The sequence below is a fragment of the Patiria miniata genome, unplaced genomic scaffold (genome assembly GCF_015706575.1).
Source record: "Patiria miniata isolate m_02_andy unplaced genomic scaffold, ASM1570657v1 HiC_scaffold_7, whole genome shotgun sequence".
Taxonomy (NCBI): domain Eukaryota; kingdom Metazoa; phylum Echinodermata; class Asteroidea; order Valvatida; family Asterinidae; genus Patiria; species Patiria miniata.
In genome coordinates, this window is record NW_024037074.1 from 40801335 (window position 1) to 40815735 (window position 14401).

Sequence of the window (14401 nt, forward strand, 5' to 3'; positions counted from 1 at the left end):
TTTCACTGTAAAAACTACAAGTAGGCCTAAAAACACATACGTACCTGAAAAATACGGCTAATCTCATGTCTTCATGTCTGCACAAAACAAAGTTGTCAATTCCATACAATTCTTCACACACACACAAAAACAGCACAAAGGTGACTATGATAGACAAAGTAAAGTAGGGGGCCTAAAGAGAGCAAATACAGCAAGTACAGTAAACATGTGCATGCCCGTCATAATCCATGGTCGCGCATGAGTTCCCGCCATGCCCCGTGGACAGGTTTTTTTTCAAAGGAAACAGCCGCGAGACACTTTCTGACGAACTCGGCCGCACTCGGGTTTCCTTGGGCTTAAACTAGTAACAGGTTTCGTTTTTGCTTTTCCTGCTACCCTTTTTTCGTTTTTGTTTTGGCAAAGAAAACGTTGTCTTAGTTTTTAGTTGTTTGTGTTTCAGTGAAACAAAATGAAACAAATATGAGTGTGCTGCGTTTATTTACATAATGTTAACTATATACAAAGGAAAACAATTGATGATTTTGTTTTATACGCATCAAAAACGAAATGCTGTAACTTGATGCGTTGTCCCTTTTTCTGAACACAGACTCAAAAATGGTGTACGGTAGAGAGTCCGTGTACATACCGTCCAATCAGTTACCATAGTGTGACGTCATAGCAATGGTTTATTGTTCCGAAACAGCGAGCATGCACAATTGGCCTAGATGGAGTAAAAACGAACCTTTCGACGGTGGCACCCTCATCTATCCCGCATTGTGCGTGTTGGATTTTGGACACGTCAGCTGTATTTTACTCTTGCAATCAACTTCAAACACTGTCAATATGGGCCAGTCAAGTTCAAAGTACGGGGAAATTGCCAGTATGGCAGTCTCTCCAACTTCTTCCTCGGCCCCTGACTCACCGATTCTCACGGCTGAACAGAAGGAGGAACTCGGAGGATATGACTTCTCCTATGATGGTATCGTGTTGGAGGGCGGAGGGAACAAGGGCCTATCAGCAACTGGGGCGATTCGGGTCAGTATGTGTTTTTCGGTTGTGCCTATATATACGTTTGATCGCATTCAGATATTGTAACCATTGCAACCAAGTGTGATTCCCGTAATCCCGCTCCATTTGCATTGGCGTAGCCAGCAGGGGAAGGGGGTACTTAACCTCCTCCCCTCATTTCTTTGAACGGATATTCTTTGAACTGATTGAGCAATTTTAGTATTTTTTTTTTCATCTAAAAGTAGCTCATGAAATTGGCTTTCCAGTCATTATTTTTGGTGCTACATTTGTTTTTTTAATATATGAACTAGAATTTTGGGTTTGGATTCTGCTTTTTTGACTCACCCTGTACAACCATGGGTCCTAAACGTGACATTGCTTAGTTAAACGTGTATTTACTAAATTAAAATAACCACATGCACAAAGCACGCACCATAATAGTCCGAACATTTTGTGTATTGGAGTCCCAAAACTTAAGGCATGAAAACCTGCAATGCAAGAAAATAGACTAGCACCTGAAACAACCTGTCCAACACCGCTTCAATACTGCATAAATCAACTGTCGGCTGACTGTGCCAAAACAAATATCTAGGATGTCGGTTACTAGGTCACTATTTATACACATTTCTCCATAGTCAGGCACCAGACTAATGACAATGAAGAAGTCAGTCTTGTCAAACAATTGGCCCATGGATGGACATGTAGAAGTTTAGTCTTTAACCTCATTTTGAAATCAATTGACTTCCCTCTCTTGTGCAAGCCACTGCCAAATATTGAAGAAAAGTCTCCTTTAAAAATTTAATTGAGTCTTAAAACTTGGTTGGTGAAATACTGAGGACCCTTTCTTTGCCGATTGACAGTTTTGGAGAAGTTTGCTGGCTGAAGAGTGAGTGAAGTTGGCCTGATCTTCTTTTGCATCGTTTTTGAGCACTCATGGTCCCAGTCTGGCACCATTAGGTTGTTTATCCTCCTAGCACACCCAAACTTTACGTAACTGTCACTTATGCTTGTGACATTGCACTGCCGCTGGAACAAATTTTTGTCAGGGTGTGCTGGAATTTATAAAGGACGGACAAAATTAATACGAAAACGGAGCACAAAGCCCTTACGTCGTGGCTCAATTTGGAATATGGATGCTCTGTGGTGCAATCTGAGGCGATTCCTGGCCACTTTCATTTGACTTTTTTAGCAAAAGTTTTTTTGCGATTATAAAACAATTTATTTTATTATTTTGTTTAGAGATACTGTTGCTCTTAAAACGTCTAACTTTACTGAAAAGTGGAGAACCCTGTATTTTTATCTCTATTTTTGGTTCCATTTAATTCTGGAAAAAGCATGACATCGCATGTAAATATTATTGTTGCAAGGCTGGTTTCTTACATTTAGTAAATTCCGTCGTGTATGTTTTGTTTTATTTTCCGAGCCCTTACGGCGTGGGGCCACAGGGCCAGGGGCCCGCTTTAAGGCCCCGGAAAATGTTGGATTCTGGATGCACTGTGATGAAATATACTGGTAGTATACTGAAACTTATAAAACCCGAAAGGATTTTTTTTTGGTTTAAGTTAAAACAATTGGTTCCACTGGAAGCGGACGAATTTCTGTTCATAAAAATATTCACATAGTTCTAACTCACCAAACGATGTGGCTCTCGATATATTTGCAGTGTTATTTGTTTGTTACAGGGACTGGCAAATATAAAAGACTAAAAGACCAAATGTATCTTTATGTTTATGATCGGTAGATGGCAAGTTTGGGGCTTTAGGCAATAATTTATCGGTCTACAGAGTTTTTATGAGCCATAGGCGTAGACAGCAATATTTTGTAAAGATTGCCCTATTTCCATTCAAATGCCCTTTTTTCACCAGCGCTTATTTGTAAATATATTTGAAAAGAGTGCAATGCTTTTGTTAACAAGTGCCTTTTTCTCCGAACAAGTGCCATTGCGCACGTGTTGACCTGAAAAGCCCCATTTAGGCTATTGTCAGTTAGTGTGCACAACCCGGAGGCCAAGTGTCCGGGAAAAAACTGTCTACATTTCAGCACGGATGTGATTGTTAGTGCGCGCGCAATGAGTCCATAGTCCATTGAATGCGGCACCAGTGTTATGTTGAAGGTTACTGTACAAAACTCGACGGAAATACGTAAAGGCCAACTTGTACAGAGCGCCAGTACCCATGAGTAGACGCTTTTTACTGCCATTGTCACTGCTATGAATTGTAATAGACCTTTCTACGCTTGGTTGGCAAACTGCATTTTTGCCAACCACGGGTTGTAAAACTATGGAAGGTCCAACACTGCAAAAATAAAGAAGAGTTATTACAGACATTAATTTTGATTGTTGGAAATACAACATTGTCAACAAATCTACAACAGAATTCCCAGACATGCTTTTTACTTTGTATTAAGGGCGTTTGGGGTAATTTTTTTTGTGCTAATGGAGCGGGATTCCCGTAATCCCGCTCCATTAGCACAGGCGTTGCCAGCAGGGGGAAGGGGGTACTTAACCCCCCTCCCCTCATTTCTTTGAACGGATATTCTTTGAACTGATTGAGAAATTTTAGTAATTTTTTTTTGCACCTAAAAGTAGCTCATGAAATTGGCTTTCCAGTCATTATTTTTGGTGCTACATATTTTTTTTTAATATATGAACTAGAATTTTGGGGTTTGGATTCTGCTTTTTTGACTCGCCCTGTACAACCATGGGTCCTAAACGTGACATTGCTTAGTTAAACATGTGTATTTACTAAATTAAAATAACTACATGCACAAAGCACGCACCATAATAGTCCAAAAATTTTGTGTATGAGAGTCACAAAACTTAAGGCATGAAAACCTGCAATGCAAGAATATAGACTAGCACCTGAAACAACCTGTCCAACACCGCTTCAATACTGCATAAATCAACTGTCGGCTGACTGTGCCAAAACAAATATCTAGGATGTCGGTTACTAGGTCACTATTTATACACATTTCTCCATAGTCAGGCACCAGACTAATGACAATGAATGAAGAATTCAGTCTTGTCAAACAATTATTGGCCCATGGATGGACATGTAGAAGTCTAGTCTTTAACCTCATTTTGAAATCAATTGACCTCCCTCTCTTGTGCAAGCCACTGCCAAATATTGAAGAAAATCTCCTTTACAAAATAATGTATGAGTCTTAAAACGTGGTTGGTGAAATACTGAGGACCCTTTCTTTGCCGATTGACAGTTTTGGAGAAGTTTGCTGGCTGAAGAGTGAGTGAAGTTGGCCTGATCTTCTTTTGCATCGTTTTTGAGCACTCAAGGTCCCAGTCTGGCACCATTAGGTTGTTTATCCTCCTAGCAAACCTAAACTTTACGTAACTGTCACTTATGCTTGTGACATTGCACTGCCGCTGGAACAAACTTTTGTCAGGGGGTGCTGGAATTTATAAAGGACGGACAAAATTAATACGAAAACGGAGCGCAAAGCCCTTACGTCGTGGCTCAATTTCGAATATGGATGCTCTGTGGTGCAATCTGAGGCGATTCTTGGCCACTTTCATTTGACTTTTTTAGCAAAAGTTTTTTGCGATTATCAAACAATGTATTTTATTATTTTGTTTAGAGATACTGTACGTTGCTCTTAAAACGTTTAACTTGACTGAAAAGTGGAGAACCCTGTATTTTCATCTCTATTTTTGGTTCCATTTAATTCTGGAAAAAGAATTATATAATTACGCATGGCATCGCATGTAAATATTATTGTTGCAAGGCTGCTTTCTTACATTTAGTACATTCCGTCGTGTATGTTTTGTTTATTTTCCGAGCCCTTACGGCGTGGGGCCACATTCCAGCACCTCAATCCAAATAGTTGGGGGTGCTGCTGCACCCACAGCACCCCCCGTTCCCGCGGGCTTGAATATCGTATGTAGGCTAGGTGTACCTCGTGTACATGTATGCAACACGTAGATAATTATGGGCCTGAAATGTGAGGCTAGGCCTACCCCCATCATGCGACGATTCGCATTCTGAATAAACTCAAACATAAAAGTTATCTCAGCTATATGGGAGACACGAACACTGATTTCTTACCCAAATGTGTACCACTCAGGTCCGACAGCCCCCATTCGCTCAACAAATCTTCCACTGCCGTGACTAATATCGCGAACCAAAAATGCTGACATGCCCACAACACTTCACTGCAATGTTAACAAAAAGTGCCCTCTCTAGTGTAAAAATTCCCAACATTGTGGGAAAAAGTTATTTTGCTCAACATTTTAGTAAGTTTATCAAACTATTAAATAGATACCCAATAAATGGACAACGTTTACCCAAATCATAGAAATTATAATTTGACCAATGTTGGTCAACTGCAAATTGCATCCATTTGTTGCGGTGAAATTGTCCAGCAACTGCCGAAATGAAGTTGCCCAGCTTTCATTTATCCAGCATTTTTTGTAGTGTACAACATACGTATTTTGTAAATTACCCGACGTGCTGCAATATTGTAGGCCATTTTTTTTCGCTTGTAAATGTGCCATAGGCGTAGACAGCAATATTTTGTAAAGATTGCCCTTTTCCATTCAAATGCCCTTTTTTCACCAGCGCTTATTTGTAAAGATATTTGAAAAGAGTGCAATGCTTTTGTTAACAAGTGCCTTTTTCTCCGAACAAGTGCCATTGCGCACGTGTTGACCTGAAAAGCCCCATTTAGGCTATTGTCAGTTAGTGTGCACAACCCGGAGGCCAAGTGTCCGGGAAAAAACTGTCTACATTTCAGCACGGATGTGATTGTTAGTGCGCGCGCAATGAGTCCATAGTTCATGTAGTCCAATATTCACGCTATACCGGACAGACATTAATGTTAACTAGATTTATGTTTGTGGACAAACACAGGGTTGTTTCGGTAATTTTTTGTGACGTATGACATGTAAAGTTTCAAGTATAAGTTCCATCAAGGAAGGATGTGTAGTTCTGTTTATAATAAATGGTGGCATATAATATGTGATTACATTCTCAAAGGACTTTGAATTATGACGTCACATGTCAAGTGATGACGTCATGATGATATCACATCAAGTTTCAATGTTTTCAAGATGAATAATTAAGATTTGGACCTGATGTCGCATTGAATGCAGCAGCAGTGGTTATGTTGAAGGTAACTGTATAAAACTCGACGGCTTTGGTTACTTGCGTAAATACGTATAGGCCAACTTGTACAGAGCGCCGGTGTCACATGAAAATCCTATTCCTATGAAAATCGGACCCCTATTTCCCTATTATTGGTTGATCCCTCGCACGTGACAGGTCACTCTCCCGAAACGATCCTAAAAATAGCATAGTATCGTACTCACGCGTGCGCAGTAATACCAATGAGTCCACATTTCATGGAGTCGGATATTCACGCTACACCGGTACCCGTGATTAGACGCTTTTTACTGCCATTGTCACTGCTGTGAATTTGAATAGACCCTTCTACGCTTGGTTGGCAAACTGCATTTTTGCCAACCACGGGTTGTAAAACTATGCAAGGTCCAACACTACAAAATAAAGAAGTTATTACAGACATTTGATTGTTGGAAATACAACATTGTCAACAAAGCTACAACATAATTCCCAGACATGCTTTTTTACTTTGTATTGAGGGCGTTTGGGGGAATTTTTTGGGTAAAACATGTTGCCAACCACGGCTTCAATATATGCGCTTGCGGCAGCCCATATAAAATGGCGCAAATGTTTACAAACAAAAGAATTTAAGGTCTATAACCAAAACCTGTCGACAGTGAGGGCGCCCTTTGCAAGCTCTTTATGAGGGCCGCTCAAGTCAAAGTTTGTACTCGGTTATGACTTGTGTTAATTATAAAAATGTTCATCCTTTGACAAACTAAATTGAAAATGTGTCCCTGCATGCAATGGAAAACTTACAGAGTCTGGGATATTTATATTAAAAATGCACTATATGGACATAATACAGTTGTTCATTAAAAATAGAATTTCTCCTTGTATCACATGCAGGTTCTTGAGGAGCTTGGCTACTGGGGAAACATCAAACGTTTTGCTGGGGCCAGTGCCGGTTCAATGGTTGCTGCACTGATGGCTGTTGGATATAACTCGCATGATATCGAGGCATTCCTGAGTGGCGATATTTCGAAAGTCTTCCTTGGTGAGTAGGCGGAACCCAGTTGCAAGAGCGGGGGGGGGGGGGGGAGGGGGTCTGAGGAGGAGGGGGGGGGGCTAATATTTGTGGTCATCCTTGATATTTTGGGCGGTGGATACGAGCAGATGTACAGAATGATGGTTTGTGGTTTGATTCCAGATGCCAGATTTGGCACACTCAGCTTTCTTCCTAACATGCTGATGAGCTACGGTTTGCATCCCGGCAAGAAGATCTCTGATTGGTTCGGTGAGCAACTCAAAGCTAAGACGGGCAAACCAGACCTGACATTTAAAGAGGTGGGTGCAAAGGTCATGAGAAAGTGCAAAGGTCTGCCCTTTTCCATTCAAATACCTTTTTTCACAAGCGTTTACCCCCCCCCCCCCTTTTGTAAAAAGTGCCTTTTTTCTGAACAAGTGCACGTTTTTCCCCCTGAACAAGTGCCCCTTTTTCTGAGCAAGTGCCCTTTTTTACAAAAAGTATTATATGGCATCTAGCAAAGTATGTGCATAACATACATCGCGGTGGCCATTTTGGACTTTTATAAATACCCTCCCAAAACAATTTTCAGGTGTCACCCCTTCTAAATGAAATTGTACGACCCATAGTCGGACACTATTCCACACACAAACCACCCGACTTTGAACATAACTCTTCTTCTTTTTTTACCCAACCAGTTGTATCAGCTAAATAAAACGGAGCTTTGTATTACCGTGACCAACATGAACACCATGGACTGCACGTATTGCCATGTCAAAACCACTCCCGATATGCCTATCAGAGAAGCAGTTCGGATGTCCGGCTGTATTCCAGGTATAGACAATGCAGGTCTATTGTCTTGGCTAAATAGGCCTTCTTTTATTCTTTTACATCAAGCTAATTTGTTTTTATATTACCCGATTTCTGCAATTATAACAAATCATCACTTTTGGATTTGTTTTTACAACAAAGTTTGTCTATAGAGTTTCAATGTAGTCCTAACAAGGTTCGTTCATGAGCATCTTCAGTGTAGGGCCTATACGGTCAGTGTTGTAAGTCTGGAGTTTAAAACTTTGATATTTCTCTAAAACTCGTAAAGGTCCAATTTTGTTTTTATTATCCTGACGATGGAAAATGGAGGGAATGGAATGTCATTTGGCAGTAAAACGTCTCCCCTGGCCCTATGAACCACTACAGAATATGAGAACATCCTGGTTTTATCTTAGGTCATAGAAAAAATTGCAAAATATCTTGATGTCGATCAATGGAAAATGACCTCTCCTTGTATGTCTCGCCTTCTCTTTATGTGAAAGGTGAAATATACTCACTGGCTGAGTTGGGGTTGTCTGTTCTTGACAAGGGTCTATATTGCCTTTTTACGAGGGTTTAATGTAATACCCCGCATGGATCCTCATGCGACACTTTAGAGTAATACATTTTGCATGTAACATGCAGCAAACGGTTACACTTGTTTTCTCTTTGCAGGCTTTTTTTGCCCTGTGGAAGTAAAGAGCGGGAACACAACGGACTACTACGTAGATGGAGGACTACTCTGCAACTATCCAATACATTGCTACGACGGTAATGCTATCACTACTTTCTTTTCTATTTTTGTGGTGATGGCGTCCGCACCCCAACATTCACTCACGAAACCTCGAACCAAATGTGCTGTAATTACCTATACAATTTATAATATCGCATTTGTAAAACTTCTATATCCTGTGCAGTTTATTCATTAGAGTAATTTTTTGGGTATATACATTTCAATTGGGTGGAGTGGGCAAATCCCCCCCCCCCCCCGCCCACCCTCGAAAATAATTATGATAAATTGAGGATATGCTGGAGAAAGTACAAGGATTTGGAGAGCTCTGCCTCCTTCTGTAAAAAAAAATCCTGGCGACGCCCATGATGAACATGTGCACTTATGTAAATGAAATTGTGTTTCAGCCATAGGACTTGCATTATCGATATAGGTTAAACTACGTATTCATAATCACAGAAACATATATATTGTTACATTTTCAATTGTTTCATTTTCTGCTTCAGGCTGGTATTTGTCCATGAAACCCGATGATTCCTTTCTGAAACGTCTTCAGCCATTTGAGCAACTTCCAAAACTCTGGGACCCCAACAAACGCTTCTCTCCTAAGGACGAGAACACATTGGGGATCCTACTTGTAAGTAAAAGAAGCAATAATTGATGACAATAGTAATTATGCACAGAAAATTCCGCATCATATATTCATAGCCTTCAGTGATTTTTAAATGTCTGCCTTTTGAAATCCGAGCTAATTGATGCCACAACATCTAACATCAGTACATCAATCTCTTCAAAAAGAGTCCAATTATGTGACAATGCCGCTAATACAATTTTCATGCCTCTAATACGTTTCTCTTAAGTTGTTCTTCGGTCTACAAACGCTTTGAAGTATACCTAGAGTTTGGTAGTTTCATCGCTTGTCCATCAGGGACGTTAACTAAACAGTATCAGCCTATCTGATCCAATTAGGCCTATGGACAAGCACTTTTACTATATAGTTCTTACTTCCATGTTTGTGTGATCTCATTCAGTATGCCAACGATGAGAGGGAGATTATGAAGGACGACCTGATGAAACGTTTTGAGAAGCATATCACATCGTCTGAAAAGCCGGTTGTCCCTAACACCCCTCTGGCCATGTAAAGTCCCTTTTCGTTTTTGTTTAACGATAATATAACGTAATAACTCATCCTTGTCTCGTCATAAACGAAACGTGAATACATAATATAACTTGGGTTTTTTTTTTGCAATGGCCCATACGTGATGAAGATGCATATTATGGGCACTTGTGTTTATTGTAGTCGATCTTTGTATAATTCCTAGTTTCCAAATGTGTTATTCTAACTTCAGGTGTACTTCGTGTACCTCAAATTGTCGTGACTTAAATGGCTGTGGTTAAAATCTTCCTTCAGCTCGGGTCAATGGTGCAAATCACAGTTTCATTGTGGTTTTCTTCTAGTTTTTAGAGTCTTTCTTGTAAACACGTTTCTTGTGAACCAGCATTCTTATGAGCCAACACATCAGACTTTCAAAGGTTTACAAGTATACGAAGCAAACATTTCCCAGGCATCGGGCGATTCACAAACTAGTGCGCCACCAAGAGTTTGCCATGGAGAGCTCATATTTCCCAGTTTATTGTGGGAGATGGTCGAAATTCGCAGAGTGGGAAATTTTCTTTCCTTTTTATCAATATGGTGTTTTCTTCTGTAGGGCGGCAGAACGCCATACTCCAATCTACAACAAATTAGCTCAAGTTGTCTACTGACACTCATTCAAATGGGTCATGCTTTGTCAACCGTAAACTTTAAACTCTCCACAGCAAAATCTTTTTGGCGCACTTCATTGTGAATCGCTCGAAATGGTCCTGATGGTTGTACAATAAATTAATTACATGTATTCGAATACAATTTCTTAATTTCTGATTCAATTTTTTTCATCCTATTCCTGCCTCCTTAAGGCAAAGTTCTAGACGATTCATTCCATCCTTGCTCTATAAATATATTTTGCGACCAATATTGTTCAAATATTACAGGGCAAACTGGAATTAATCTGTTGAATTTAAAAAGGCAATGATACATGATGCTGCCTCATCAAGAAATTCTTTTCATGCCAAGATAAACAGTTTCAAAATTGACTGATAAAAGTGCAAATTTAATTATCTTATGGTATACAGAGCCCGGGAAGAGGCAATGAAGGAAATAGAGAAGAAGAGGACCGAGCATCAAACACTTATGTCATCGTTTTCCAAGTTTCTCCAGGTACTTCAGGACAGCGACATCGACCACAGCGGGACTATTAGTGAGCAGGAATTCGAGATGGCCATGAACAAGGTAGGCTATTCAACACGGAATTCAGTCTGAGTGCATGACCTAAAGGATGGGCGTTGAATTAAAGAGACCCGCTAGACAGTCATGTTTGGGGTCAGATTCTCTCTCCTTTCCCAAACATGTTGTTCGTGACTTCATTCACCTCATTACTTTTTGGAATTAAGAAGATCGACTTGGTTAGTTTAATCAGACAGTAAAGAAGTTTTTACAGGTCATTGTAATTCCATGGTAACATTTTCGTTCATTATAACACCACTTTTTCAGAAGAAAATGTTTAACGAGGTCAGGCCATGGGACAAATCATTGTTTGTTTCATCGCATGATTTGTTTAATATTACCTGCACCCGATTTCACTAAGCACTACGACGCGTCGCAATCCCAGTTACGACGTGTGACATCATTTGCTTACTTCTTCCCTTCACAGCCAAACTCGGAGCTTACAACCGAAGACAAGAAGCAGCTATTTGGACAAGACTTCATTGACGCAAAGGCATTTTTCAAACGACTGGACACGTCAAAAGATGGCAAAGTAAGAATTGTGAACCCTTTTCAAAGTTCCTTTATGTACGCCTGCAAAAGCCACTTCTTCTTCTTTAGGAAACAATCCACAAACTTGTAATCACATGCGTGTGACGGTCCGGTTAAAGGACAAGACAGGGTTACCCCCAAAAATGCAGCCCTTAAACATTTGCCTTTTAAAAAGAAATGGATAGGTGGATTTTTATGTTTTGGGTATCAGATTAAAGCTGAGAGCTTTTTCTTTCAAATCATGAAAATAGCAATTTGGGTTGCTGACAATTTCCAGTTATGTAAAAATGTCATTTTTAATCTTGTACACAAATACTTTTAACAGTGAAGCATTTTACTGCAAGCCTACTGTGCAACTATCCTTCATTTGTGCAATGTCTTTAATATTTTGACGTATTTATGTCGCTGAAAAGGTTCAAAATAGGACTAAAAAGAATGAAATACCTGTTCAGGTGGAAAATAAAAGGTGTTTGCATCAAATTCATTTGTACAAACCTGCAGTACAGTGAAGATCCCTTTTGGTATACAGGATGGAAAATGACCACTTTTACAAAATTGGCACTTTTTCAGCAATCCAAAGTGCTATTTTCATGATTGTTTCAGTATTTAAATGAAAAATCTCTCAGCTTTAATCTGATACCCAAAACATAAAATCCAACTATCCCTTTTGTTTTTAAAGGCAGCTTTTTATGCTTGCATTTGGGGGGGGGGGGGGTCACCCTGTATGTTCAGTGGATGAAAGTCAACAATTGGCTGACGTTTAAAAAAAAAGAGTGCTTTCATTTAAGGACATGAACTTATTTTTTTTGGATTTTTTTCTCGAAGTTAACTATACACGAACTGATGGCGTTTGGGGAGAGCAAAGGCTTGGAGATTATGGACCATTTCCGGGCTACAGCCGCAAGGAAATCGCTGGTCTTGGGAGCTACTTCAGCAGTATTCTGGACACCTTGCTCCTCAATATGAAGAGAGTCTTCGTTCAGGTAATACTGATCTACAGTTTTATATATAAAGAAAATGTTGAGGATTAAAAAAAAAACATGTCTTCCACTTCGTTCTTAATCTCTATTTTCGGAGGTTCAACACTATGTAAAAACCCTTGTACTGAACATTGTCTCCTCTTTCCACTTACGTGACTTGGTTTTATGTGGTGTTTTTCTTCGTGGACAATATTGAATTTCCACTGCGATCTACGATAAGCGGTGACTGCTCTATGTTCCGACACCCCTATGTTCCGAAACCCGCACATAAGAATGTGTTAATAGCCCGTTTAAGGTTAGGGTTAGGGTTAGGAACAAGAGCAGTCGGAACACAGGAATGTCGAACATAAGTGTGTCGGAACATAGGTGTCTAACCATGATAAGCTAGTTAACGAAAGCCATCTCGTTGCCTGTACAGGGCTCTGATGTGCATCGTACGATCGGTATTAACACCGGTTACCTGGATACTCTGGACTTCAACATGGAGGAACAAGACCAAAGTTACATGGTTCAGGTAAGTCTCATTTGCGTTTGTTTTCAAGCTGCAAAGCAACATGTTGTTTTTGTTAAATGTACATGAAACTCATCACAACAAATTAAAAACAAAATAATTTTGGGGAATCAACTGGTCGAGTCAGGCTGAATGTTTTGGTCTCTTGTATTTCGTATAAGAACTACATTGAAGAGAAGTTCCATAGCTTTTTCCCAAGTGCTGCATCTCTTTGGATTTCCTTGCCTGCCTGGTGCTTGTTTCCCTCCAACCTAAGGTTGTCCTGTTCCTGTTTCAAGAGGAATGTTAATTCCTACCTTCAGTTTCCCTTAGGGTTAGAGAAAGGTTAGGGTTAGGTTTAAACTTCTTTTAATTCCTTTTCTAGCCATGTACCTTGAGTGGCTTTTAGCCTTGTTGAGGGCGAATAATTCATAAAGTATCCCCTGTCTTACCATAGCAAAAATGTGGATCGCAATGAAGTACGTTATTTAGTACAACTTTGTCAGAATGTTCATAGTTATTAGCGTCTACGGAGTCCTATTGTGCCATAGTACCCAAGTTAAGCTTCTTCGTTGTTTGGCTCAGACATCTAGTATGTTAATGTTTTGTTCCATTTTTGTCCCCTTCTCAGCAAGGCAAGGTTGGCTGCATAGCTTTTCTCCGTGAACGCATTGCTGAGAACAAGTTGGTGCGCAAGACATGAACTGCACGGTGGTAGATCATGGTCAATCATCCATGTTACAACTGATAATGTAGTAACTATAACTGATAACGTATCACTTACCGATAATGTCACACAAATTGACCGATATTGTATCACTAACCGATAATGTAACAACAATTGACTGATAGTGTAGTACATTTTACTACACTATCGGTCAATTTTGTGCTACATTATCGGTTAGTGATACAGTAGTGGTTAATTTATGTGACATTATCGGTCGGTGATACATTATCCGTTGGTTACTACATTATACTACCTTATTGTGTTAAAGCTTATTGAAACGCCAACCAGTTTAGCTTTTCTCTGAGCTAAGTTATAAGCGAGGACGATGACACTTATCATAGAGGCTATGAAACGCGTGGTGAACTTGATCTTGTACGTTAGGTTTTGACAAGAGTGCTCCTACATAAAGTCCCACGCAGTGTAATTTTACGGAAACGATTTTGGTTTTTAAGGACTCAATTTCTTTCGCAGTTAGGTAAAAGTTTACCGCGATATTCTTTCAAAGTTAAGCATTCTGCTTAAATTCAATAATTATAGTTTTTTCAGTAACGTCATTTGTATCATCACGATTTATTGACAGTAAAATGTAAAGTACATGTACTTTCAAATTGGTATACTAATGGTATTGGGCTTCATGGAGTTGTAGTTTTTTCTGTAAACATGTATAACACTGGAGATGTAATCTTAATTTCTCTGATGACACATGTGTTACAACTGATAATGT

The 14401-nt window shown here is 39.7% G+C and overlaps 1 protein-coding gene across 1 annotated transcript; it reads left to right on the plus strand.

The window, feature by feature from the left end:
* The first annotated feature begins 732 nt into the window (after positions 1–732).
* On the plus strand, positions 733–13785 carry LOC119744870 (uncharacterized protein YqhO-like). The gene is given in 13 exon segments (XM_038221054.1): positions 733–1014; positions 6969–7116; positions 7270–7406; positions 7785–7920; positions 8572–8667; positions 9133–9263; positions 9658–9764; positions 10799–10955; positions 11377–11481; positions 12306–12366; positions 12369–12463; positions 12879–12974; positions 13582–13785. Coding segments are annotated over 13 exon segments (1533 nt in total). The 5' UTR covers positions 733–822; the 3' UTR covers positions 13654–13785.
* The last annotated feature ends 616 nt before the right edge of the window (positions 13786–14401 follow it).